General features: G+C 41.0%; 1 protein-coding gene across 2 annotated transcripts; it reads left to right on the top strand.

The window, feature by feature from the left end:
• Positions 1–94: 94 nt before the first annotated feature.
• DHX35 (DEAH-box helicase 35) lies at positions 95–27998 on the top strand. Of its 2 annotated transcripts, none has more exons than XM_080354878.1 (22): positions 95–179; positions 2810–2943; positions 3316–3408; positions 4123–4200; positions 6350–6454; positions 7654–7715; positions 8322–8391; positions 8936–8995; positions 10185–10297; positions 10632–10728; positions 11800–11958; positions 13283–13493; positions 13925–14049; positions 14764–14818; positions 18434–18529; positions 18911–19005; positions 19566–19643; positions 20768–20897; positions 21442–21523; positions 22052–22123; positions 23734–23845; positions 26311–27998. In XM_080354878.1, the coding sequence occupies exons 1-22, from the start codon at positions 140–142 to the stop codon at positions 26353–26355; spliced, it is 2112 nt and encodes a 703-aa protein (XP_080211004.1). In that variant the 5' UTR covers positions 95–139; the 3' UTR covers positions 26356–27998. The 2 variants fall into 2 exon arrangements, with proteins under 2 accessions (XP_080211004.1, XP_080211003.1); XM_080354877.1 differs by having other exon boundaries at positions 23734–23872.

The raw sequence follows: 27998 nt of genomic DNA, 5'->3' as shown, positions 1-27998 counted from the left end.
TCCTGCAGGACGCGGCTCCCGCCGGCAGCAGCACCGGGGGGCGGGAACCCGGCACCACCCGCGGGCCCGCTCCGGTCACCATGGCAACCCCGCGTCACGTGGGCCCCGCCACCGCTTCCGCTTGCCCTCTCACCCCAAGATGGCGGCGCCCGTGGGACCGGTGAAGTTTTGGAAGCCGGGTGAGGGGGCGCGGGGGTCGCGGTCCCGGGGCGGCGGGTGTGAGAGCGAGAGCGCCTTCCCGGGCTGTCTGCGGCGGGCCCGGCCTGGCCCCGGCCGCTGTCGGGTGTCACACGGATTTGAGACCCCGGGTGGAGCGGAGAAACGTGCCGCGGTACCGGGGGGTGGAGACCGGATCCGCCCTCGGGTGGGGGTGCTGCCCCCCGGGGGAACCCCAGTAAGTTTGACAAAGGGGCGAAGTGCTGCCCCGAGGGAGAGAAACGCCGGGTATCCCTGTTCACCCTGGAGAAAAGGAGGCTGAGGGGAGACCTTCTTGCTGCTCCCGGGCAGCCAGTGGCAGGAGGTTTAGGTTGGATATTGGGAAAGATTTCTTCTTGGAAATTGATGTCAGGTATCAGAACAGGCTGCCCAGGGACGTGCTGGAGTCACCATCCCGGGAGGGGTTTAAAAGACGTGGAGGTGAGGTTCTCAAGGACATGCGTTAGTGCTAGAGTCAGGTTGTGGTTGAACTCGGTGATCTTGAAGGTCTTTTCCAACCAAAATGATTCTGTGACCACATTAATGTTTATGAATATGTAAAGGATGAGTGTCATGAGGATGGAGCCGGTCTCTTCTCGGTGACAATCAATGGTAGGATAAGGGGCAGTGGATGCAAACCGGAACACAAAAGGTTCCACTTAAATATGAGAAGAAACTTCTTCATGGTGAGGGTGGCAGAGCCTGGCCCAGGCTGCCCAGGGGGGTTGTGGAGTCTCCTTCTGTGCAGACATTCCAACCCGCCTGGACACCTTCCTGTGTAACCTCATCTGGGTGTTCCTGCTCCATGGGGGGATTGGACTAGAAGATCTTTTGAGGTCCATTCCAATCCCGACATTCTGTGATTCTGTGTTTCTGCTGCTCATCCAGGGGAGCAGAGAAGGTCACCGGCATCCCAGGCTATGTGAGGAGCATTGCGGTGAGGCTGAGGGACATGATCCCCCCTTGGCACTGGGGAGGCTGTATCGGGAGCTCCCCAGCACCGGGAAGACATGGACTCCCTGAAGCAGGAGCACAAAGTGAAGGGGCACAAGGATAAGGGAGAGATTGGATTATGTGGTGTGCAAGGGGAGGCTGAGAGAGCTGGGACTGTGCAGTCTGGAGGAGTCTCAGGGGGATCTTTTCAATGTATATAAATACCTGGTAGGAGAGTTTAAAGAATATGGAGCCAGATGCTTCTTGTTGGTGCCTCCTGACAGTGCAAGAGGCAACAGGCACAAGCTGAAATATGAGAAAACCAGCTGAAATATGAGAAGAACCTTTCCCACCGTGGGAGTGATCAGATTCTGGAACAAGCAGTCAGGCTTGTTTTGGGGTCTCAGACTTGAGCAGCCGGGTGTAGGTGACCCTGTGGTAATCCAGAGCAGGGACTAGAAGGTCTCCAGAGGCTCCTTCCAGCCTCTGCTGGGCTGTGAGGCTGTGACTATGTGATTGTTCCCTCAGGCTTTGGGTTGTTACCTTCCCATTTGATTGTTCCAAAGGGAAGCTTGGTGGGTCTGAGTTTAGTATTTTTATTTATTTATTTTTTAGCTGATCACCATGTTGTGGTATGCTGCGGTTTGCAAAGCTGTTCCGGAGTCAAGATTAGTTTAGCAAACAGGTTCTTAATCATTTGAATATTACAATAATATGTGTGCACATACAATATGTATATATATGTGGGGTAATATGTTGACAGTAGAGTATTAAAAAAAATAAATAAAAACACCTAGAAAATGAAGGAAAATCAGTGGGTCATGAGAAGCAATATCTGTTAACTCTGTTGATTTGTTAAGATCCAGATATTCAAGTCCCTGATTCTTAACTTCCACATCTGTCCTGGGGAGTGAGTAGTTATTGGAATCATTGCTAATCGTTCTTAAAATTGGATCAATTTGCTATAAAACTTGCTTGGCAGCTTTGAATAGGGACTAACTGGTTTTAAACAGTGGAAAAAGTTAAAAGCCTAAACGAGCCAATCCTACAAAACAGGTGAATCCTCCTCTTGCTCTCAGAGTTTCCCAGTTGAATCTGCAGCTGGAGATGTTACATTCTGTTATTGAGATGAGTTTTTGTTTCTAGTTCACTTGCATGATTCAGCACTTTTGGTTGTTGGGAGTTTTATGGTAACGTGCAGCAGGAATAAATCAAGTTTCTGTTACTGAGGTAAATTCAGATCTGAAGTGAGTGACATATCTCGTAAATGGGTACGGTTGGACATTTATACAGTTGATACTAGTCAAGGGAAGTTCTGTTACATCTGACTGGCTGCCTTAAAACCCATGGACGTACTTCTGAGAAGGATATTGGACATATATCTGAACAATTGCAAAGAAGAAGAAAGTTCCTGAGATCTTGCTGTATATTTTTCCTATATGCTTTTTGTGTCCTTTGCTATCTTTTAAAAATTCAAATACTTACATTAGATATTTATTTTTCCTTGACCAGCAGCAGACACATATTTTGTTTGAAATAATTTCTGCATGTTTACTCTTAGTCTTTTGATATAAGCTGCTACTCGTGATTCCTCCTTATAAGGAACATATTTATTTTGCCTGTATTGTGATACACTATGCAGAAATGTGTTCTTCCAATTAAAATTAATTATGTCATATAGGCACGGAAGGTCCTGGTGCCAGTGTCTCAGAGGAGAGACAGAGTCCTGCTGAGAGTAGTGGCGTAACCGTCATCTATAATCCTTATGCCTCCCTTTCTATTGAACAACAAAGACAAAAGCTGCCTGTTTTTAAGGTACAGAAGTTCTTTTTGATATCTTAAATCTGTTGCGTGATGTCTGGCTCTTATGTCTGTCTTTGAAGGAGTAGTATAGAATCACTTTACAGCAAAACCCAATAATTTTTATGACCTTGCTCTCTGTATTTGTTGGAATTGATTGTCCTGTTTGACAACTGCTACTGACAGTTTTACAGGCTTTGTAGGTTTATGTTAATTATTATATCTTGTACATGTCATTTATAGATTTTAAAGAACTGTTTAGCTTTTGGCAGTAAACTCCATGTGAAAGGAATTTACTGTGTCTGTTAGATATGTAAATATTGTAATTTAAATTATTTTCTTATTTTTGTACACATCTGGTTTTGATACTTATATGTTCTCTTTCAGCTAAGAAATCACATACTTTATCTAGTGGAGAACTATCAAACTCTGGTGATTGTTGGGGAAACAGGTTGTGGGAAATCAACACAGATTCCACAAGTAAGTGTCTGTTTAACTTAGTGAAATCAGGGGATTCTCCATGAAACATTAAACTAGCAACCCAGAAGCGGGAGGATGGAATTCGCTTGTGCTCATGTGTGTGACCAAAAGGAGAGAAATACAAGGCTTCATATTGGATAGGAGGAGCTGCTAGATCTGTAATATAAAACCTTATTCGACTACAGGAAAGGACCACACAAGTTTATGCTGCTACAAATAGTAGTCATTGTGCTACAGTAGGTGTTTGTTACTCCATCAGAATACTGTTTAAAATCTTGTTGAGAATATGTTTTTAAGAAGGAAAAAAGGTTCAAGGTTAGTTCTTAATTTTAGTTTAAAAAGTCACAGACTAATGATGAATGTCATCTGCTTCAGTGCAAGCATGCAGGACTGCTGCTGTTCAGCTTTTTTTCTTAAAGGTGTTATAAAATAAAGGAAAAAAGAGGAAAAAATGTAGTAGTTCGAAATACTTGAGACCCAAAGAACTGCTCTTAGATGCTTTCGGAAAGCTTATGTGCTCAGGAAGTAGGTATTGTACTGCGGTAGTTTTAATGGTGGAATTAACAATGCACAAAACCTCTAAGAAACTGATTTGCCCAAGGTCTTGCATCAGTTAGTGCAGAACCAGGAAAAAGCCCGTGGTGCGGAGAACTGACACCTTGCTGTAATCACCGCATGACCAATTAATTTCTTACCCACACTATTTGTTCGCAGTACCTGGCGGAAGCTGGCTGGACAGCCGAGGGAAGAGTTGTCGGAGTGACACAGCCTCGTCGGGTTGCTGCTGTTTCAGTGAGTTTCTCCATGTCCAAATTTCCCCGGTTTGTCCTCGTTAAAACCTCCAGTTTATTAGCAGGTTTTGCTGAATAGCAGGAATCACAACTGCACGAGCTCCTGAATGAATAGACATTTCCGCTTATCTTCCTCACAGAATTGCTGGTACTATATGCTGAATTCAACCTGATTAGTAGGTCTTGCCAAATATTCCAAGTCCAGAATTGCAGATGAAGAGGCTTTGAAATAGAATTGGGTGTTGTCAGCAGAACTATGTGCAGGAGCGAGGGCTGCACGACGTTGAGCTGTGATTGACTGTGGACTGGAACTATGCATGCGTGACCCTTAACTTCTTCCACAAAGTAGTGATGGAAACCGTGTACAGCAACAGAGCCAGTGGAAGAAAATTGCTCTTTTTAGCAATTCATGCATAGTTTTTTTTGAATAGTTTTTCTGTATTTTTGTTGTTGTTGTGAGATGATGGGTTTTTTTGTTTGTTTCCCCTTGTAAGAGTGTTGGGGGAAAGAAGGAACAATTTTATCATGAGAAATCTTTTCAGATATGTGCAGGAGAACGTAACATCAGCTGGATGTATTGTGAGAGGAAGGAGAGGAGATGCCAAGGGTAACAACTGGTACTCTTTGGTTATAGTCTGCACAGAAAGCTCCTTGTCTTCATAACTGCTGCCAAACACTGACTCTGGGCTGAAGTTTCTGCTGCAGATTCTTTTTGTACAGAAAGCTGAGGTGCCTCTTTGTAACCCTCATTTTACTTGTTCTTTATAATGTATTAAACTGTATCTGCAATGAATCAGCTTATGCCTCTGGTAAAAATGTAGTAGACAAGCAGCCGCACAACGTGCTGTTTCATCTCATCCCGTGTTCTTTGAGCGGATCCAACGCGCTGAAGGAAACCGTCACTAGCGGTGATCTGCATCCTGTGCCTGCAGTGTCCTCCCTCTTCTCCTTCACAGGACATCCAGCTGACATTGCACGGTTCTACACATGTTGTGTACGCTGCAGTGATTTTTTCTCTTTTCTCTTTCATGTCTTAACACATTATTTTTAAGCCTAAAATAAAAAGATTACTAAACTAGGGCTTAGGATTTTTACCGGAGGATTTTTCTTCGAGGATGTTGTTGCGCACTGCCTGCACTGTATGGCTGTTGCGGAGAAATGAGAGAGACAGTTGATGATTTATTGCTTTGTCTTGAACTGAAAGTGATATTTTATTTTAACCGACGTGCTTATCTGCTTTCTCATCTGGACGATGCGAGTTGTCAGAAGTGCGGAGAGGTAGTTGCAGAGGCATAAGGCATAGTTTAGAAATTCCTGAACTTCTGCTCGCATTACCCAGACTGACAATTATCCTGAATGCTTGTGCTGAAAGTGATGGAGTGATGAGATTCCAAGTGAAATCATGAGTTCACTGCCTGTCAGTGTGGTTTAGTGTCACTCAAATGACTGAAAGTCGCTTCCTTTTGGAATTCTGCATGGACTAATGTATGTATTTTGGAGTTGTGTCTTTAGCTGTTACATGTCTTTGTAGTTCACTGAAACCATGGCCTGATAATGCCTAATGTTCTGTAGAATAAGTCTGAATAACTCAAGGCTTTAGCTAAGGGAGCTATTGGCTTCAAGCTGGTGCAGGGTAATACTGTCCAAAAATTGTTGCTGCTTTTGCTTATTCTGCCAGTTCTCTGTCTGTTTTCTGCATAGAAGATTCTGTATTATGAAAAGTACAGTAACAATTTAAAAAAAAGTCTGAGTGATTTGAGGGACAGATCAGCTTAACTAATAACATCTTCCTGCATGCTGTATACTGCACTCATTCCCCTTTTGGGAATGAGTTGTGGCTGGTTCAGTGGCTGTCTCTGTAGGTTTGCCAGAGTACTTGTCACAGAAAGGTACCTCGGTAGCTTTCCTGAGGGGAAACAGTGTGAAACATTCAGTAAGTTAGGCTAAAACATTTTAAAAGTATTTACCACTTGTATGTTCCGTCCATGTTGTTATGTCAAACAGAATTTTGTGTTTGAACAGGAACAAATAATTCTTTGGAAGCACTAGATCTGTTCCTCATTTGATGCTGGTTTACTACAGACAGAATGAGGATACAATGCAGAAGTGTGCCGTGAGCTGTCTCTTGTTTATCGAATCTCTCTTCTCAGGTTGCAGGCCGAGTTGCTGATGAAAGAGGTGCAGTGTTGGGTCATGAAGTTGGATATTGTATTCGCTTTGATGACTGCACGGATCCACAGGCTACAAGAATTAAGGTGAAGCTTGAACAGCATGTGATTATTCTGAAAGGCTTAACTGAAACTCCTCAAGTACTTTTGCAAAATTAATGAAAGCTTGTGATGCTCGCTAATGAGAATAGATAGCATTTCAGTCTTCCAGCTGGGTACCCCAAAAATGTGCTTGAAATGGCTGTGGCTACTCAGCCCTTATTAAAAGAAGTACATTCTGCTCTGCTAGTCTGGCAGCCACGATTTTAAAACTAAAGGAGATTTTCAAGGCAGTTATGGCCACATATTGGTGCAGTGGTACTGTGACCTGATATTTCACTCAAAGTCAGAGTGGAAGGCTGCAGTGAATCACAGCTGAAGTATCCTCACCACCCTAAAAATAGATTTGGATTAAAAGTGCAGATAAAACACAAAATGAGTAGGCTAGTTGAGAGTCATTTGATGTGGATTAAATAACAAGCTGTGCAGCTGTGAGCAATATTAGTGTTGCCTGTGTTGTGTACTGACGAGTTTGCTTTAGTCTAGAAGAGCAATGATGATGAATGAGAAGATGTACTTTTTTATTTTTCTTCTGAGGCTAGTAGCCCTTTTAAAGTGAAAGAAATTGAGATATTTGTTGATTAAATGCAGCTGAATTTTTTTTTGGGGGGTAGGGGAGTGGAAATTAGGAGATTTTGACCTTGCATACCAGTTCTTGCACAGTTGGAGGCTACAGCCAAAATCCAGTGTCAAGCTCCTGGTGGCTTTCCCCTGGCCTGTAGGAAGAAAGCACTCAAACTGTTGCATTTTGTTGAAATGTTAAGGTTTGTGTTCTGATCTAAAGTGTGTGATAGATATCAAGTAGCCTCTTTGAGAGGGTCAAGACTGGATTGACACGCAGGACGTTATTGGCAGAGCAGATTTAGCTGTTTGACAGGCAAGAGTGAAGAAGCTTCTATTGCCATGTTCCAGTGCTCCTAATCTGTGATCTTTTAAAATACAAAAATAAGTAATTTTTAAAAACTCAATACTAATTACAAAGTAGTCGCTCTGCTTATCCCTGGGCTAGCGCTCAGAAATACATATTTGGCTTCCATAGCTGAAAACAGATCAATTTAATGGTCATTAGAAAATTAAAGGCAAGGAAGAATTTAGACAAAAGCCTAGAAAATCATCTGAAAAACACATGGGTAATGAAGGCTACCTGCTAGGGGTGTTTTTACATTTTCCTTTGCATTCACTTTTAGTTTCTAACTGATGGTATGCTGGTGAGGGAGATGATGGCTGATCCTTTATTGACAAGATACAGGTAAGGAAACATGGAGTGAATGCTTGCTGAAGTGTAATTTGGTAAGCAACTGAGGTGTGTGTTATAAATTGAATACCAAAAGAGATAAAAATCGTTTTAGGCCTTTGACTTGTGTATGTGGTAAAGACTGTTAGGAAATCGATTGATTGTTGCAACAACAAACCCAGCAGAATAGGGTGCTGCTGCTGTGGAACAAAAAGTAAATGGGCCTCATGGAGTCTGAATCGTTTCATTTGCTAGTTTTAAATTCACTTTTTCTTTCTGATGCTGATCAAATCAAAACAAAAATCAACAACAAACAGGGGCTATTCTGGCATTCAGAAAAGCTGTGCAGTACAGTAACTATAGTGCTTTTCTCTTCCACCCCTTTCCAAAAGCTAACCTGAATCATGAACAGTGGGATTTTATCACACGTGATGTTATCTACGTTTTCCTCCCTGCTTCGTCGCTGTGCTGTTTTTAGGTTTTACGGTGTTCTAAGTGGATGTAAATGGTAATGGCCCAGCGGCAGATTTCAAATAATTATATTTCTAGAAGATGGGAAGACACTGATTCTAGTGGCAGTCAAAGCATTTCTGAAATCTTATCTTTCTGCTTTATTTGCAGTGTCCTGATGCTGGATGAAGCCCATGAACGGACTCTGTATACAGATATTGCCATTGGCTTACTAAAAAAGGTGATTTTTTTTTAATGTTCTCTTTAACTGTTTTCATCTTCATCTCTTCCATTAAACTTCTGATCCTGGTGGTTGATTAGTGAACTCATTTAAGAGACGGTTTTCTCTAGTTCCTCGTTTATCCTGTAGCCTATTGTACATACCCAACTATTCACTTTAGATATCTGACACTCAGGATCCTCTGTTTCCTCTCCCTGATGCTGAAGTTTCTGCTTAGGTGATATTAGCAAAAGGGTATTTTTCATTCTGCTGCTGATGGTTGAAGTGATCTGCTAGGGGATTGTTGACTTTCAACCTACAAAAGATCTCACTCCCACCAGTAATTAAGAGTAAGATGTAATAATTACAGACTAAATGCCCTTAAAATGAGTATGTAAAACTCCAATCATCAGGTTGTTAGATCTGTGGAGCGATGTGGGTCCTTCAGTTCATCAGCTGTCTTGCAGTTTCAGAGGATTTTTTAAAGAGAAGTGACTGGTAACCTGGATGCTCTAAAATCTTGTTCTAGTCTTTTTACTCTGGATGTTCTTGGTCTCTCTCCTAGGTCCAAAAGAAGCGTGGAGATCTTCGACTGATCGTGGCTTCAGCCACCTTGGATGCAGAGGTACGGCTTACAGATTTGGTTTTCACTTTGTATTGGCAAACTTTTTTGGAAGTGAATTTAAATGTTAATCTGCTTTTTTAATATTTATGCCTTTTTTCCTCTTATTGGCATTGTGTAAAAACATATTCCCTTGGCTTAATCTGTTCCAGCAAGAGACATTGCTTGAGCTCTGCTTTTCTGATAGCAATAACCTGAGACAACCATAGACCAGTAAATAAATGTGAAATGAGTGGATTTAATTTCAGTGAGATCTTACTAATTCCCCAATTGACTTGTGGCTGGTGGAAACTTATATAACTCACTAAAAACGTCATTAATTTAATTTTGAGTAGGAGCAGAAGAGATGCTCTCCTAGATCAGCACAGTGGTTCATCCAGCCCCATGTTCTGTCCGTAGCCGCAGCAATAGGAGATGCTGTTTAGGGGGAGGATATGAGCCCGTCCACCTGCTGTGGGCTCGTTTTCTTGGAGCTGCTTCAGCATCTGCAGTGGTTGTAATGGAGCTATTAGACAGCACATTCCTGCTGTGTCCTTCTAGTGTGCGTTTATGGACCTGCTGTTTGTTCATTTATCTTTGAATCTGCTTGATGGAGCTCAAAGTCTCCAGGACATCATGGGAGAGAAAATTTTAGAAGTTTGCCACCTGCCGTATAATGAAGTACTTTATATAATCTCTTTTAAACACGCCGGTTTCATTAAGGACCTCCTAGTTCTAGTAGTGTGGGATTTAAAAAAAACAAACAAAATGACAAAGCAAAAAATACAAAATCAAAACAAAAAACCCCAAATAGCAGAAAACAAAACCAGTTTTACCTTTACTTTGTGTGTCTTCTCAACCTTCTGCTCCGCAAGCAATCACACGTTTCAAATAGTTTACAGATGTTATAAATCCAATAAAATGTTTATATATCTGCTTTTGGCAACTGTATCAGCTGATCTAACTGATTTTGTTACCTCTTTACAATCTTTGCTTCTCAAAGTAATAAACATGCAAGGCTGTATTTGTGCTAAATACCTGAAACCACACAGAAGAGAAGGTAATGAAATCAAACTTCAACATTTTTAGGTTGGAACTGTCAAATATAGGAAGAAAACGTCTAAGTAGTAGTAATTTAACTTCTTCATGTCTCTAGGTTTCTCCTACAAGTCTTTCAAGTATCAAACTTAAAGTGTTTTTTATTTTAATGTAGAAATTCAGGGATTACTTTAATCAAAACGATACCGGTGACCCCAGCAAGGATACCAGTGTGATCCTCACAGTCGAGGGGAGAACGTTTCCAGTGGACATCTTCTACATACAGAGGTGTGTTTGATCCCATTAGCGGTGACCATGCAACTGTGGTATCACTTTGTCTAGGTTGGAACTCAAAAATTCCCCAGCCAATGGTACAGAAATGTGACATTCAATTCGGGAAACATTTGGATATTGCTTATAGCAGCGGACATGTTTTTAAGCTCACTGTAGCGTAAAGCAAACCAATTCATTGCTGAAGACTGATTCCCAAGGATGCATGATGAACTAAATGTGGCATGGCTGACATATAGTGTCCGAAAGCTGGTTCTCTCTTTGCTTTGTGGAAGCGAGGAGTCTGTACCTATTTCTCTCCTGATGTCTGTGGTATTTTCTCTCCCCGTAGTCCTGTTCCAGACTATATAAAATCGACTGTGGAAACTGCAATGAAAATTCACCAGATGGAGAACGACGGTGATATACTGGCATTTTTAACTGGCCAGGTACAGACATAAGCAATTGTTGGGCTCGTTTTGTGGGATTTTTTGCTTTAAAGTGCTGTATTGTGGAATTTGTGAAGCCGCCTCAGACTCCTGCCTTCCTTAGCTGTACTTACTTAAATGTCTTTAAACATGACAAATATTTCTGCATTGATGGGAGCAGAATTAGACTAGTATGAAGGACTTTTAGAAAAATGTAATTACAGTCTTGATTTGTCCAAGCTAGTAATATATGACAGCTTTTCTCATTTCATGCTGTATGCTGTTGGCCTTGTTAATAAGTGGAACAGTGTGTGATTTATTTTTTCATGCTAGTCACACCTCCAAAGTTGACAGTGAATCATCATTAATCGTTAAGGTAAATGGAATTTACATTTGTTAGGCTTAATATCGAAAGTCTTTGACAGAAAAACAAATTACTGTGAGATAAAAATTTACTATTGATGCCTGTGAGCATACTTTGCAGCCACGAAGAGTGGCTCCAGTGAGGAGCTACCTTGAACAGCATCAATAACATCTGGCAGAGTTTCAGAATAAATTCTTCATCCCTATTCTTAGTTCGACTTTGAAAGAGTGAATTTGTTATCTGACAAGGTGACGTCTGAACGTTGTTGTCTGTGTTTTTTGAGAGTGAGGTGCCATAGTTGATCAGAGATCAAATGTGGAGTGGAGCAATAGCTTTTAATACTGTTACTGTGTCATTCCTGATCAAGACTCGCTGCATTCTACACAGTCAAAATAGATTTGCTTCCCGTTTTGCTCTCACAAGTTGATACACATGGGAAAACACTCCTGCTTCATCCCGAATTTTGCTCAGTCCTTCCTTTGTGACTTTTCTCACCTATTTGTGACATTGTCTCAAATAGCGATGAACATACATCTGTATTTAGTATGAAGAGCAAATTATATAAGAATATGACCAAATTGGGAGATCTAGTCAAAACATCCTGGAGTTTGAACAACTAAAATTATATTGGGATTATATTTATGCTTTTTTTTTGTATGTAGGTGACATCTATGTGATAGTAAAGTGAAACCCCGCTCATTCTATCCCCCGTCTTGCTCTGGCTCTAGGAGGAAGTGGAGACTGTTGTTTCAATGCTCATAGAACAGGCTCGGGCCCTTTCCCGCACCGGAATGAAAAAGCATCTCCGTGTTCTCCCCATGTATGCGGGGCTGCCTTCTCCTGACCAAATGAAAGTGTTTGAGAGGGTTTCTCACAGTGTCCGGAAGGTAAGGCTGTTGCAAATATCTCAATTTCTACCACCCAGAAGGGTGACTGCGTTATACAGGTTGAATGTATCAGGTTCACATCATGAAACTCTTGCAGACACTTCTAAGGGAGACTTTCTGCATCTCCTAACGCTGCCCATCAGTTTTCAGACTGTGAACCAAGAACACATTCCCTGGGTTCTGTTTTCATCTTTGATCAGTCCTAGACCTGTCATTCAAACTCCTGTCCACCTCATCAGCTTCTCAATTTTTAAGAGTACAGCCTTATATTTGGCTACATCCACTTGCAGCTTCTTGTACTCTGAAGTCTTCTACTTTTATCTGTCTATTTTTTTGTGACTTGTCAGTGGCTGTTTTCCACCAGTAATGGAAAAAATAGTGACTGAGTGCATTAAGTGCCGTAATTTCACCTAAGAAACAAGTTAAAGCTTGCTTGATTTTATTAGAAAAAAGTTTTGGTTTAACTTCTGCGAGTCTTGTTCGCATAGTTAATGTCACAGATCTGTATAATTGGTTATGATTAGTGCTTTCTACTTAGGCAGAGCCTGTTTGGGGGCTGAGATAAGCAGACAGAAGTACACAGGGGTGACTTGTTATGATTCTTGTGCCTGCTGGAGTCTCAAAAGTAAAAATGTTCATCCAGTGTTGGAGAATGTTGAGTATAAATAGTTCTCTCCAGGATATGACATTAGTCAATGGGTTGGACTAGATGATCTCCAGAGGTCCCTTCCAACCCCAACCGTTCTGTGACTCTGTAATGAACTTCCAAGATGTACTTTTTTAATTTCAGGTGAAATAAGGATTAATTTTCCCTCTGTCATCTGGGAACAATTATTTTCCAATATTTTAGGATATGTATATATCTCTGCAGGAATACTGAACATGGAACGCATAATAAACTCTGTTCCTCTTCTCTCTCCGCCCCATTCCAGTGTTACAAGTAGCAGTTTGATATAACTGAGAAGCAGAAAAAACATCTTTTTAGTTCACTACATAAGAACATTTGATTTACAGTCAGTGTTTTTCTTTGCGAACACTGCCAGTGGTTTTCTCTGCAAACATTCCCAAGTTCTGCTATGAAGAGAGAATAAATTTGAACAACAAAGTGACTGTGAAGCTGTAAATCTGGACTTATTTCAAGCTGACGAGCTCTTTCTGCTGCAGGTTCTGTATCCTTTTGAATTCCAGAGCGTGTCTGCTGGAACTGTCACACCTGAGATCTTTCCCGTGGCTTGTACAGAGTCCTGGTGCACTAATGCTGGGGCCCCATCATGTAATTAAGATTGAGGAGTTCACAGTGTCCTCGTTGTGTCTGTATCCATAGGTGATAGTAGCCACCAACATTGCTGAGACCTCCATCACAATCCACGGAATTGCATACGTTATTGATTGTGGTTTTGTGAAGCTTCGGGCCTATAACCCCAAAACAGCCATCGAATGCCTTGTGGTGGTCCCGGTATCTAAAGCCTCGGCTAATCAGAGAGCAGGGCGCGCAGGACGGAACCGCTCTGGCAAATGTTACAGGCTTTATACAGGTCAGTAATTTGATGTGTAGGGAAGGTGAACTTGCTGGTGTGAATTGTGTTTTGTTTTACAGTGGTTTTAGCATTAGATGAAGAAGAGCAAAGGTGTCTTTTTTTTCTCTCGGTGAGAGATAGAAATTTCCCTTCATTATTCCTCTGACTTATTTAGAAATATATTGTTCATATATGCCAAGCATTGGCCACTGAATCCTTCAAAGAAGCATACACACTTTGAGCTGAATAGGTGCTACGAGGTTGTCGGCAATTGCAAACCTGTAATGTTAATGCAGCTCTGTCGAGTCTCCTAATAAGTTTATCTTGTTATGCTCTTGATTTCTTGATTTCTCAATAACTTAAACTTGCAATGGGTGTGACTATCGTGTTGAGTGCCCAGAGTGGGAGTTGAAGCTCAGCCCCAAATCGCTTTGTTTTTCCCCCTGCAGAGGAGGACTTTGAGAAGCTGCCCAAGTCCACTGTCCCCGAGATGCAGCGCAGTAACCTCGCTCCCGTCATCCTGCAGCTCAAGGCTCTGGGAATCGACAACGTGCTCAGGTTCCCCTTCCTTTCGGTGAGTCCTGGGCTGTAAAGTCTTTCGTCTTTCTTTACCATGAATAAAGATCACTTGTTGATAACCCACAGAACCACTAACCAGTCGCCATCACCCTGTTAATTGGGAAAGCGTAACTCGTGGCCCGCTGTCAGGCAGCAAACTATGTTTTGGGGATTCAGCTGGTGCAAGTGGTATGTGTGACAACTTAAAAACAGTGATTTTGTTCTAGAGTTTGCTGTTAGAAGTGTTGAGAAGCTGAGCAAGGCCTAGAAAGGCAAACTCTGAGATTCAGCAAAACTGTAACTGTAGTCCCTTTGCACTGAATTTATGAAGAAAAAGGGGAAAAAATGTTACCTACAGAACTAAAGCTCTGCTTGTCCATCTTGTTAAAAAGAGCAGTACCAATTTGTAGATTTGCTTACTGTCAAGTTTCTAGCTACTCTTGTATTGATGTGAAAAACAAGCGTGGCAGCATTAGAAGAGGTAGTTAAGTAGTTGTTCTGGTCACAGCTGGCATCACCGTTGGACAAAGCAAGTGCAGCCTTTTGGGCTTGGGTCTTGAGAGTGTCATCAGTGCAAGGGTAACAGGGAGAGCCCGAGAGCTCTTCTTTTCGTTTAGGGTAAGTCAAAAGGTAGGTAGGTAGTTGTGAAAAAGGAAGATCTAAGGATTTTTATGAAAACTTGCGTGTTCTATAATGATAACGTTAAACAAGGCATGTCTTTAATTCACAGCCACCTCCTGCACAGTCCATGGTGCAAGCTCTAGAACTGCTGTATGCTTTAGGAGGTAAGAACATCATGCTTTGCTTTATTTAGAGTTATGTTACAGGAGTTATGAAAAAAATATCATGGACAGATGAACAGGTACGCACAAATTTCTAATGAAAGAAGAAACAGCTAGCCTAAAAGACCCTGAGAGCATAATTCAAAGTACTTTTCGATTGTTTAGCTACTTAATAGAATATTTTTTATTGTGCTGTCTGAATGGCTAATCACAGCTTGTTCTTATATTCAGTAGAGTCTGAACAACGTTCTTAGTCATATGGTTTAGTTTTAGGTAGTTCTACGAGGAGCAGCGAGTTGGACTTGATTGTCCTTATGGGTGTCTTCCAGCTTGAGATATTCTATGATTCTAAATGTGCTCATTTTGGTTTTATCCATTATGCTGCTGTCACTTACCTCTAACACTCCAAGCACACTGTAGTAATATTTTTATACACAATTTTCAATCCCTTTTTGTTGTGGTGAGTGAGTTACATTATTGTTGTTTCGGGGTTTATATTGACAGCTGTTTAATCTCTTTGAATGCAACACACTTAAAACAGAAACTTGACACAAGAACAAGTAATCAAAATGAAACTCTGACTTGAACTCAGTGTTTCTAGTTAATTCAAAGTTAACAATAATCTGCTCCATAAGGTAAACATGAGGAAGAGGGTAGCGTAAAGGAGATTGTGTAAGTTTTGGAAGCTTCCAGAGGTTTTTGGCTGTTTTTACAGCGCTTACAAGTGCCATGTTGTAACCTGGGTCAGTCTGCGCTCCCCTGACTCCTGTGGAGCTGTAACTCTGCTTGGCCAGGATTTCGCTCTGTGCTGATTCTGTTCCATCTTGCAAAGGAGGGTTTCACTTCACATACTTAGTTCTTGGCAGCCGATTCCAGCTTGGAACGAGGACCTTCACACTGGCTCAGAAGCGTGTTGCAAGGATGAATTCACAGCCAAAACCGCCTTAGGGAAGTGGAGAGGAAAGGTCAATAAACTCGCTGATTAGCTGTTTGCTGTCTTGGCAAAAGCGTTCTGCTCGTGGTAGCCTCACAGCAAAGTCCAGAGCTGTTCCTCTCTTGGCTGCCCAGCTTTTGTAGGAAAGCAGAGAAATGCTGATGTCGGGGTTTAAGAAATGTGTGCGATACACGGATTCGCTCTTCAATTTTTGCTGAAGTTTAAGGTTTCAGGTGGTTTATTATGGAGATTTTATATAAGTTGCAGAGACGAAGCTGCCCAAGCGTTTGCAGGTGCAGTAAGGTTTTCATTTCTCTTATGCAAGTATGAACATGTATTTCATAATTTGCACTGCAATAAAATGCAAATGTGCAGTTTAGGGTCAGGACCCTGTTGTGCCAATGCAGTGCCAACACAGAACTCGTGCGGAGCAGACGCGCTTAAGGTTGAGATAGTTCTGTTGAGTAAACACACGGCTGTTTTTAGACTGATTATTTTTACAGTGGTGCAAGCTGATTACATCAGGAGCATCTCTTCTCAGCCTTCTCCTTTGATGCCCCTTTGAAAGTCTGAGCTGGAGTTTATTGTTTCTAAGCATGGCTTGTGAGGTAAATAAGCAAGTCGCAAGTGGCTTTATTTTTAGCTTTATTTCACATCCAAGATTTTGTTGAAGGTTTGTTTGTAAATTGGCATCTTTCAGAAACAACCACTCCACCTAAGTTTGAAGTAGTGTTTTAATCTCTCAGCCTGTCACATACTAGTGGTTGTTACTTCAAACTTCAGTGCCACGGCACTTGAATAATCTCTCCTGAGCACGTTCAATGAGAATCTTTGCAGTACCTTCGTCTAAGATCTCCAGTTTCCTGGGTGTATATGGATACAGTCTTGCTTCCAAGATTATTTCAAGGAAGCTTTTACCTAATATCCATTGCAGGCTTTTTGCGTATATTCAGGCTTACTGCTACAAAGACATCTGTGCACAAGCTACATATGTATATCTCTCTCCATGCGAAATTGCATTGAGATTTGTAGGATTCAGCAGAAGCTGAAAGATTTTGGCTTGATGAGCCTGCAGAAAGTTAAAAAGATGGTAATTTCTCCCTTTTGCTACTTAGGAACACAGTTATCTTTCTGTAGATGAAAGACAGCATATTCTAAGCTATTAATTGTGGTAATGCTTAAATGTCTCATATTGCACTATTCCACTGAAAGCTATAGTACCTTATTTTTTTGCAGTTTCTGTGACTTTGTGTTTAAATATATTACTTCATCATTTCACATAAGCTGCCATTTGTACCTATTTCTGAGGGAAATATTGTGACATTTTATGAGATGTGTTGAGCAGAGCAGGGGTGTGGTGAGTGAGTTACTGCGTTGCCATAACAAGGGAGATGATAGCATATCAAATAATGGAGGAAAGTCAACACTTGACGGAGGGACCTGTGGTTTCCAATGTGCTGCCATGAGTTACAGATCTCCTTCCTTCACTTGATTTGCGGTTTTGCTTTTCTCTGTGGAAATGAAGCACCACTGTGGTTTTTTGCTGCCACGCTGTTTGGCAAATGATATGTTTATATGATGCGTGGGCCAGTTATGTTTCCTCAGTCCACTCTGCTCTGGTTATTTATGCAACACTCGATGCCCCAAAGTCCTGGTATTGGGCCCTTGTTAGTCCCTTTGTGCAGCTTTTCTCCTCGTTGTACCTCATACAACTTGGCTAACTTGCAGTTTTCTTGTTCAGTTCTCACTCTTTCCTGACATTCTTAGCAAGCTCTTCTTATTGTTTCTTGTGTCTGATTTGTTTGTTTGTTTTTTATTTCTATTTCCTGTATTTTCTTATAAATGAGATGCTTTTCCATTTAAATTGTTCCCTAAAATTTCAGCGTAGCGCTCTGCATTGGAACATGACCCGCTGGTTCGCATGGGGAAACCTTCCTGCAGGTGTTTGACCGAAGCCATACAACTAAAATGGGAAACACGCAGGGTTGCTTAGTGGTAACTGGGCATTGCAAAGCGAGCGCTCGAACCATCTCCAGTGGAAAGATTATGGCTAGAACGCTGCTGACAGTTTAGTTATTGACGCACAAGGCAGAATAAACTGGAATCTCCATCAGCTGTACATCTTTAGTTTAGATTGCATTGACGTTAAGTCATTTTTGTCCATGAACTAAGCAGATGTGACTCAGAAAAATGCCACCGTACCCCAGCAGCAGTGCCGCCTGTTGCTACAGTTCAGCCTGTCCCATGATTATGCCCTTTTTTATTCTGATCAGGACTCCTTCTGCTTCCCATCCCCAGGAATAAAGATGTTTCTAAATGCTTAAAAAGGAGATGCAGAAGTCTAACAACTAATAGGCACTCTGACCATTGCATTGACTTCGATGGCAGGTTTTCTAAATCCTTGGGAGTAGCGATGGAGATTGGTCAAAATGAAGAAACTTTTGTTCAAATATGTTTGAAAAATACCAACCAAAAAACAAACCCCCCAAAACCAGTTATCCATGAGAGATTAAACAGATCTTAAGGAGTACCTTTAAGCTAAGTTAATATACATTCAACAGCTCTCAGGTGCCTTTGTTATCTTTTAGCTCGTACTTCTGCTCTTTAGTACACATGGTGTTCTTAAAGAAGACTTTCTGTGCTGTTTTGCCTGTATCACAGCTACATTTATTAATATGCTGCAGGTTTGGACATGCACTGCCGATTAACAGAGCCTCTTGGGATGAGAATAGCGGAGTTTCCTTTGAATCCCATGTTTGCAAAGATGCTGCTGGAATCAGGTAGGAGAAAAACAAATCAGGTTTTCTTCATAGTCTTGTGATGAGTAGAGGACATTGCCTCTTGTCCTTCTAGTGTAGTATTGGACACTTGCTATGCTTGAAACAAACTCTGTGCTTCATCTTGATATGGTGTTTAGTGAAAATAATTGGTTAAATTCATGGACCTCTCTAATAAATAATAACACTAACACATTTAACACTCCAGTAAGTTCAACCCATTTGTCTGTTAAGTTTTCCATTAAAAACATCCACTGTTGTTCCAAAAAAATCCAGGAGTTTGTATATACTATAAAAATATATTCTGCTTCTTTTGCTTTTATTGTATATGGGGTAAGTTGAATGAAAGTTTTCCTTTATTGAATTTCTCTACTTATTCCTCAGGCAATTTTGGCTGCTCCCAGGAGATTTTGACAATTGCTGCCATGATGCAGATTCAAAACATTTTTCTGATCCCTCCAAATCAAAAAGCTCAGGCTGTAAGTCCAGTCCGGTCTTGTTTCCTTTGTTTGTTCCACATTTCTGGGTTTACACCAAGTATTTTATCGATACCTGTTACAGACTGCAAGTTTGTATGAAAATGAAGCAAGGTCTTGAATTGTACCTATTGATTACAGATAAAAGAAGAAACTAAGTAACAGTGGGAACCTTGGAGTCCTTTACTGGTGTTAAAAGACACCTTCTGAGGACCAGAAACATGAAAGGTTTTAAACCCATATTGGTCAGTGTAAGGGTTTGTCCAAATAAAATACCCTCCCCAAACACCACTTCCTTTTAAGAGGAACCAAAAAGAAAGTATTAGGATGTAGCAAATTCTTAATAGGTAGCGGAAGCCTTGTTTAATGCATCCCCCTCCTGAATTTTAGGGGTTCATTTTCAGTTCACTTTTCTAATCTCAGTTTTGGAAGTGGTCGTGAATATAGGTGGGCTAGTAAAATATTGCCGCTGCCTACAGGAACTACTATATATGGGAACGGAGTGTATTGAACATCATTTGTGCAAAAATCAGTCTGCTTATAAAAATCTACTTCTTCTGCAGGCCAGGCAACACAGAAAGTTTGCTGTGGAGGAAGGTGACCATCTCACCATGCTTAACGTTTATGAAGCCTTTGTCAAAGTAAGTCAGTTCAAGGGTGTGTGGATTTGCTGGCGTCACAAACACTTGGGGTCCTCACTTCAGATCCTGGAAGTTCTGGGTGTAGCATCCTCAAAGCTGAGGACTTACCCAGTCTATTAAGTGATAATTCTGCTTTTAGAGATATTCTGGTCATGTTTTGCCACAGACCTTCTGTAGTTCTTTTGAACAGGGAATAGAAAGAATGTGGTTTGGGTACAGCACAGAAATCTTCTGGGTAGAGACCTGTAATTTTAGGGACAGTGGGATTTTTGAAAGGAAAAAAAAGCACCTGAATTCCAACTAAAATTCATATTCTCTCATCTTTTCTATAGATGTATCCGAGTTTCGCTGCTTATAAACTGCATCTAAATCTAGCAGTCTGTTTTTATTTTAAATTGCCTCATTGATCATCATATCCTCCTTTTCAGTGACCTTATGTAGTTACCCTAAGGTTTAACACCCATCTCAACGCTTTTCTTTTCTATAAGCTGAGGTTTTATTGAATAGTTTTGAAGTGCTATACCTGTTCAGGAGATCAATATTTTGCTGGTATAAGGCACTTCGGAAATCATATATTTGCAACAGCGTTGAGTTGAAGCAGTATAACCACTCAGGTGTTTGAAAGATTACTTCCCCCTACCCAACCCCAAAGCAATCGCTCAGGCATCAACTGGAATTTACCCATTTTATATCTGCCTAATTCTCTTAGCAACAGCGAAACACAGACGCTGTTGGAATAAGTGCTGGCTTCTGGAGAAATAGATCTTTGCGCAGAGAAGACCAGTGAAAACAGCGTAGAGAAAAGGTTGTTTGCAGTTTGAGATTGAAAACAGGCTAGTTTATGATATGATACTTTTGTGCGTGAGAATGGAACGGCTGATGTTCTTTCACCACAGGAAATGAAGCACATCTGTATGAGAATAACCCATGGCATCTGTTCTGCTGCTATTTAGATGTTTGAAACGTGTTTTGGAGTTACTGGTGTTATGTACCCTTGTTAGTTGCTCTGTATATAGGTGATTTTCAGGGAAAACCACAATGAATACAGAAGAAAACCAAGAAATTTGGGTTTGTTTTACTGATGGTGTTTAATTGTAATTTGTTCTGTTCTTCTCGCTGTACAGCACAGCAAGAGCTCTCAATGGTGTCAGGAGCACTTCCTCAACTACAAAGGGCTTGTTAGAGCTTCTGTTGTAAGAGAGCAGCTGAAAAAGCTTCTTGTCCGCTTTAAAGTGCCAAAGAAGTCCAGTGAAGGTGAATATTTGTTTTAACCTGTTGTTCAATGCAGGTATTGAAGGTATTCTCCAGATTGTCAGTCTGCTTCCTGCTTTGCCTGTAACACTTGGAGTATTTTCTCCCTGGCCTAAAAATAGTGTTAATTAAAACCAGGGTTTTTTTTTTCCTAAAAATGACTGCAGAAGAGCAATTTAGCCTGTTTTTACAATTAACATTTAGTCCGGTTTTCAGTACCAAGTTTTCCAGTAAGATATTATCACCACTGATTATATATGTAATAGACAGACTTACCAAAAGAGTCATAAATAGGTCACCTTGTTCACTCTTTCGACTTGTCATAAAGATATTTTTCTAGTGTGTTCAAAATGATGTGGTCAGTCGGTCTGATTTCCAGCTGTCTTCATGGAGACACCAAGTGGCAACAGTAGTTTTTTATGTATATAATTTTGCTTTGCTGTCAACGCCTGATGCGCTGCGGAAAGTTGTCGGAGATGAATAAGTGTTATTTTAGGGATTTTTGCTGTTCCGTTGACTCGTTTTACATAAAAATTCTTTTCTTCAGGTGATCCAGATCCTGTTTTGAGATGCATAGTTTCTGGATTCTTCGCTAATGCAGCCAAATTCCACTCAACTGGAGCCTACAGGTAAATACATGTATCTTCATTACAACTGTTGCTTAGTTTAAAAGCTTCTTTGACTGGTTACATCTATGTATAATCAACAAACATGCTTCTCTAGACACCTACAATAAGAAACATAGCATTTGGTTTACTAAATATTTGAAGTGTTGTATCCTCAGACTGCTTCACTATTTCTCTCTTCTCTTTGGCAAATATAAATAATTAGAGTTATCAATAGTGGGAAGCTGTTACTGACAGTAATGAGCTTGCGTTAATACAAGCAAGTACAGTGTCTCTGTTGTAGCACTCCTGGTATACCCAATAAAAGCCTGAAACACTACTTTTCCATTTAATGTAGGCTTTTAGGCTATTAAATTAGAATTTCTTCCTTTGGCCAAGGCTTGAGCCTGGTTTCCTCTGAAATTAAGTGCAGATGTTCTTAAGTTGCTCCAGCTCTTTCATTGTTTCCTTTTTTAAAACGTGCTTACTGGGGATGGAAGGAACCAAATGTTAAGCGATAAACAGAGTCTGAAATAGTGTCTTGCTTTCAAGGACTATCCGTGACGACCATGAACTTCATATCCACCCCACTTCAGTGTTGTACGCAGAGAAACCTCCGCGCTGGTGAGTTAAAGCTGCTTTCGCTTGCTCTGTGATCTTCACAAGACATTCTCAGCATCCAGACATTTTCATGAATGGATGAAGAGGAATGGATGTAGAAGGTTATGGTTCCCACAGAGAGAATTCAGTTGGTGGTTGTTTTGCATCTTTTTGTAAGCAGTATCCAAATAAATCAGGGAAATAGTGATGTTAACTGTGAAAAAAACATGCAAAAGTTGGAAAGCAGAGTCAGGTGGCCCTTTTTAAATGGGCACCACATTTTGCACTGCAGGTTGTTCTGAGTGCTCTCTACCTAGATAGAACTAGCATTAACTGACTTATTAAGCTTATAAACTAATTGTCCTGTCGAACAGGTGCTGCAGTAATTGCAAATGGCTTGCTGGGAGGGGAAATACATGTCAAATATATGATGTAAAAAGTCCAAGAGAAGCGATGGCTGTCTAGCAAAAAGTAAAGAAGTGGTTGTACTTTTACACTAGCTGGGATATTACAATTCCACTTGTGTGTCAGAGGTGCCAGGTAACAATTATAAATCTGTTTCTAACTCCTGGGTCAGCACAAGCAACCTGAAGTATTTGGACTCTTGTCCTTTGCCTGTTGCTGAGACTTTGAAGGATAAATTTGGCCCATGTCATCTCTTATCTTTGAAACTGGGCTCCTACACCTGTCAGGTAGAGTTTGCTGGAGTGTAACTGATTGGAACTGAGCCATCAATTACATCAGTTACCCCAGTCTCAGTGCTGCTGCTGCCTGGGCACGCGTCCTATACTGAAGGCTTCAATTCTGTATCTGTTACGGCTGTATATAAAATGTGTTCTCATTCTTGTTTGTTTTCCTCAGATTTCTCTTTAGTTATATAGCTCATATGTCTCAGTCTGCATTCAAGCAGTAAAGAACATTTCAGACTCTTCTCTCTTTGCTTTTGAGAACAAAATACCAATTAATGAGAGACCACAAACCTTGTGGGTGTGCAGCTCTGATGTCTAGAGAAGGCAGATACTGATTTACGGTTTTGGTGACTAACCCTTCCGTGCGTGGGCTTGCGCTTCCGTGGTAAAAATGACTTTCCCTACCGTCCGGTGACTCCAGCAATAGGTTGCACATGCTGGGAACTCGTTCATGCTGGCGTCAGGGACTGAGTCCACATGGCTGTTTGTTTCTGAATCTCTTTCTAAGATACGTTCTGGTGGTAGTTAAAGCCGCTTTCTTCCTCTAGTCCTTACCTTGCTTGTCTGCAGACAGGCACCAGCGATAGTCGTGCTGTGATTTGTGCCCTACTTGTTATGGATCCACTGTTGCAGTGCTTTAAACATCTTTCCTCGTGGTATCACAGACCAACTCTCTTCCAAAGTATCTGTTTTGCGTCCCCCTTGGTCTCATTATAAGAAATATTCTTTCTTTTTTACCTTGCATCCATATGTCCTGGTAGCATGCGAAGGTGTTTTTAATGGCAGTCTAACGGTTGTCTTAACGTAGAGTACTCCAAACAACCAGAGGTCACTCCATAAGTACTGCCTCTGACAGAATGTATATAAAACCACCTAAATATGCTGTTAATCTCTCTCCCGCGTTGCTTTGTAGCAAACACCTTTTATTTCTTGTCTTTCTCCTAGGGTAGTCTACAATGAAGTCATACAGACTGCTAAATATTACATGAGAGATGTGACTGCCGTTGAATCCGCGTGGCTCTTGGAACTGGCACCTCATTTTTACCAACAAGGAACGGTACGGAATCGGCATAAAGTCCAAACGGTACCATTGCTGTATTAGCAGCTCTTGCATCTGTACTTTTTAAGTGTTTGTTTTGTCGCCTACTTAATGGTACAAAAATGAATTTGATTTTGTTCATTGTAGTGGTTTTATTACAAAGAAAGAGGATAATAAGTTGATGCATGAAAGCTTTTTGCCCTATTATCCAGCCAACAGACATGATCTCAAAGTTACCAAATAGTGTATCTTGGTAAATGAAGCCTTAAACCATTTTGCACTTGAATATAGATGCTTACAAGGACGTAGCACTATAGCTAGGCAGTGGTCATACGTTGCACAATAGTTTTACAGGATTTTTTGCATGCTTTGCAAATGTTTGTGCAAATCTTGAGCCCTTTTTTGAGCATTAATTGTGCTTACTGCAAAAAAATCCCCTCTGATCTGCTCAGACTTGAAATGGCAAAGAACAGCTGCTATTTGTGCAGCAAATTTTGTTGTGTGTGATACACACACACACTTTTCTTCACAAGTGTTTTTTAGTGCTTGCCACCATCCTTTATCAACTCTGTCCCATGTGAGTCCCTCAATCTAGACTTACTCACTGACCATTCTGAGAACTGGCTTGGTATTAAATATTATCTACATGTTAGTTATGCTGGAGGTGTTGTTACCGTGTTGTATATAAATACTGTACAGACAAGATTACCAAATTGATCTTGCATGCGAATTTCCCATGGGAGATTAATAACTATTGAGCTTTATATTCAGTGAAGTATTTCCAAAATACCGAGTGAAAAAATGCGCTCGCGTATCAGACCTATGCAAAACAAGAGATCTGTCCGTGCGTGTGAGCAGCCCTGTTGCAAAAACGGCTTCTTCCGATTTATCCATCTGCTTTTCGGAGAATCTACTGTTAGTTTTCTTTCATTTCCTGGGGTTTTTGGAAAAGGAAAAACACTGGGGTGCACGAAGCACCTTAGGACATAGCTCTGAAGTGACAGTGCACAGCAGCGTTGGCGTTTGTCCATGTAGTTGACTGGAGAGGGTTGGTTTTTATGTTGAGCTTGGATAATTCATCTCTGTTATCCGGATGCTTAACGTATATAAATGCACTTACTAAGCAGCTGAATATTTCAGGCCTTTTTATGTATAACGTGTTTGACAAAAGGCAGTAACAACCCCAACGGGTAGACCCTGGAGTCTTTAGCTGCTGTTAGACATCCTGCAAGTACGGTGTAAAAAGGAGGTGAGCCAATATTCCAGCTGTATCCAACCTGCTCCTGCAGTAATTAGTCCTTTTGACTCACATCTTTACATGTTGTAACATTATGATCTGGGCCTCTCCACGGGCTCAAGTTTGGGCTGAGGTTTTCCCCAACACCACCTACGTAAAGGAATGTGACTCAGTGACTTGTTCAGGCAAAACTTGAGTTGCTTTTTCTAGCTGAAGGCGACTTGTCTCAAATAGTCCTACCTACCTGACTGAGAGAACACGTTTTTCATGCTAGTGCTACTACTGTTGTAGATAGGCTGTTAAATTACATCACAACCTGATTTTTACCATTGCCATTGTTTTGATTTTGTGTCTCTTCATACTTTGTATGGCCTGAGTGTTGCTTTCATCCTGAAATCAATAGAAGCTCTGGAGGATAGTGCTGGTTTTGAGGAAGATTATTCTTTCCAGTTTGGTCAGTTATCCTTAACAAGCAAAAGGTTTAGATGTCTTTATAAAATGTTTAAAAATTAGAAATATTCTTATTTGAATTATACATGTAAATTTTGAACAAGCAAACCATTGCAAGACACACATATGCCGTGTATAGACATTCAGACCCTTTTTCTACTGAAGGACACTTCTTTGTGCTAATAAGAGATTATGATGATTTTTATTCCTGTATCATGTGAAAAACAAATTGCAATTGAACAGGATTATGTGTTAAAAGACTTTCTTCTACGGCTCAATTGTGGTCTCAGTCAGTTATGTCTCATTCCAAATTTTGTAGGACTTCATGTTTTCATTCCACATTTCCATAGGCCTTTTTCTTTAAGATCGTGGAGGTTCGAAGGTCCAATGCAGCTACAGCTGCAGGGTTAATATATTAGTTATAATATTGTGTTTCATGTACATACACCTTTGTCTGTGCAGATGTATAGTTGGGAGCACATGTACCTTTCTGTGCATTTTTACACACTGGCAAACTGCTTCCAGTGGGAAGTTGTTCCTCTGCTTGCAGTTGGTACAGAAGTGCTAGATGATGATATTTTACACCAAGCCAGAACATCACTCTGGGATGCACATGGTTTTTTTATTTCATAGGTTTATTTTAGCTATATCAGTAACCAGCAGAGCTTGGGAAGGGTGGTCTTCGATATTTGGATAAGAATGTGTTTAATTTGGAATTAAAGACTGAAAGCATTCTAGTTGAACGTTTTTCTAATGGCGTTATGTGCTAAGCCATTTTTCTCTTCTTTTCTTGCAGCATCTTTCCTTGAAAGCAAAAAGAGCTAAAGTAGATGACCAGTGATTTGACATGACCTAAGTCCTGTGACGCCAGATGCAGAACCTAGCAGTGATCTCAAGCTGGCTACAGTCCATTCAGCAGTCAGTTCATTAGCAATTTGATCTTATATCAACGTAAATGTTTAAATGCCTGCCAGGATCTGTAGGGGCTTATGCATGACCAGTACACTGTAAACCTAGGTAGAGCTTGCATTGTGGCCAATTTTATTCTTTGCCTACTTGACCACTGTTGTTAATCTGGGCATGATGCTCCTTTTAAATAGGTAGAAAAATAATTTAAAAAGGAAGAGGACATACAGGACTACAAAACAACTGAAACCTTCAAGAAGGAATGTGGTTTCCTGGAGTGATTTGGCTGCCTTATGAGAGTGGGGAGCGGAGTACCCTGCGTCCCATCACCCAGAGCACTGTGACCATTGCCACCCAAACCGGGACTGAGTCCTGGCGAGGGGCTCAGGGCGGTGAACCAGCCCTTGGAATGCAAGGGGCTGCCATGGAAACGTTGAGTTGATGTTGGACCATCCCGAACTGGTGCAGCTTGTGCTCTCAAGCAGTAAAGTCTCCCTGTGCTCTAACGCTCCTTCTGTAGGAAGCGTTGCATTAAAATGTCTTGTTCCCATAGGTGAGAGCTGCTGTTTGGGGAGGGGGAGGAAGAGGAGCTCAGTGTTTGAAAGAAGGATGAATTTTTTGTTCAGCCGGGGAACTGTAGACATATGTTCACAATCAATTAAACTCACAAATGGGGCCTTTTTATTTCCTAACAAAAAAAAGGATGTTAGCCTCTCACTACTTGGAAATACCAGAAAATTTCAGCAGGGGTATATCACAGAACATTGGTTTTTAGCCTCTGTCATTCAGCAAAGATGAAAATGTTCTGTACTTCCCTATGAGGAACACATTCCTATAGATTTCTTTAATTAAGAATCTATTCTTTGCTGCTTGGGACTCTTGTTCATGTGTAACTGTAAGAGAAGGACTTTCTGAACAGTTGCTGCTTTAATCAGGTCTCCATGGCTACTTTTCAATAAGAACTGTACCTTTTTGTGTTTTAACAAGATAGCTTGGATACATGTATTTATTTTTTCCAATGCTGTTGATATTTATTTTAGAAATACATTGTTTGTTTGCAAATTTTACTTTTATAAGGCAACTGATTTGATGAATGTGTTTTTGGCATAACTGATTTTATTTTGTTTAAGAAAACGTATGTAAATAGGCAAACATTTCTCCATAGCAGAAGTGGTTTCCTCCTCGCAGGACTGCCTTGAAAACTCCTTCACCTTCTCCCTTCCAAACACCCGCAGAGAGAACATGTTGTGTCGTGTGCGATGTGTGGGCTGTTTGGTGTCTGCGCACTGACTGCCAGCGCTAAACCACGCACCAGTCTCCACGTGTGGCCCCAGGGACGTGACAAACCCTGTCACCTTCCTCGTTGTCACCACGCACCTTTGTGTCACTGTCTTGTAGAGCGGAAGCTCCTTGGGGCAGGGAGCAGCTCTGAGCCGTTGCTGAGCGCAGCGGTGGCACTTACTAAAAACATTCAATTTGCATTTTCTTGTTTTCTCTTAAAGGATCAGAGAAAGAGCTGAATATGGAGACCTGTAAAATGTCTGTCTCTCTGTCCTCTGGAAGTATTCGTAAGAAAAA

This window comes from Nesoenas mayeri (assembly GCF_963082525.1).
Source record: "Nesoenas mayeri genome assembly, chromosome: 16".
NCBI lineage: Eukaryota > Metazoa > Chordata > Aves > Columbiformes > Columbidae > Nesoenas > Nesoenas mayeri.
This window is presented reverse-complemented; position numbering and strand designations above follow the sequence as displayed.

Excerpts from the sequence above, each read along its gene's own strand:
- DHX35 (XM_080354877.1), top strand. The coding sequence starts at position 140 with ATGGCGGCGCCCGTGGGACCGGTGAAGTTTTGGAAGCCGG. Across the intron at positions 8,996-10,184 it reads CAGCCACCTTGGATGCAGAG|AAATTCAGGGATTACTTTAA; the intron begins GTACGGCTTACA and ends ATTTTAATGTAG. Across the intron at positions 19,644-20,767 it reads TTTATGAAGCCTTTGTCAAA|CACAGCAAGAGCTCTCAATG; the intron begins GTAAGTCAGTTC and ends CTCGCTGTACAG.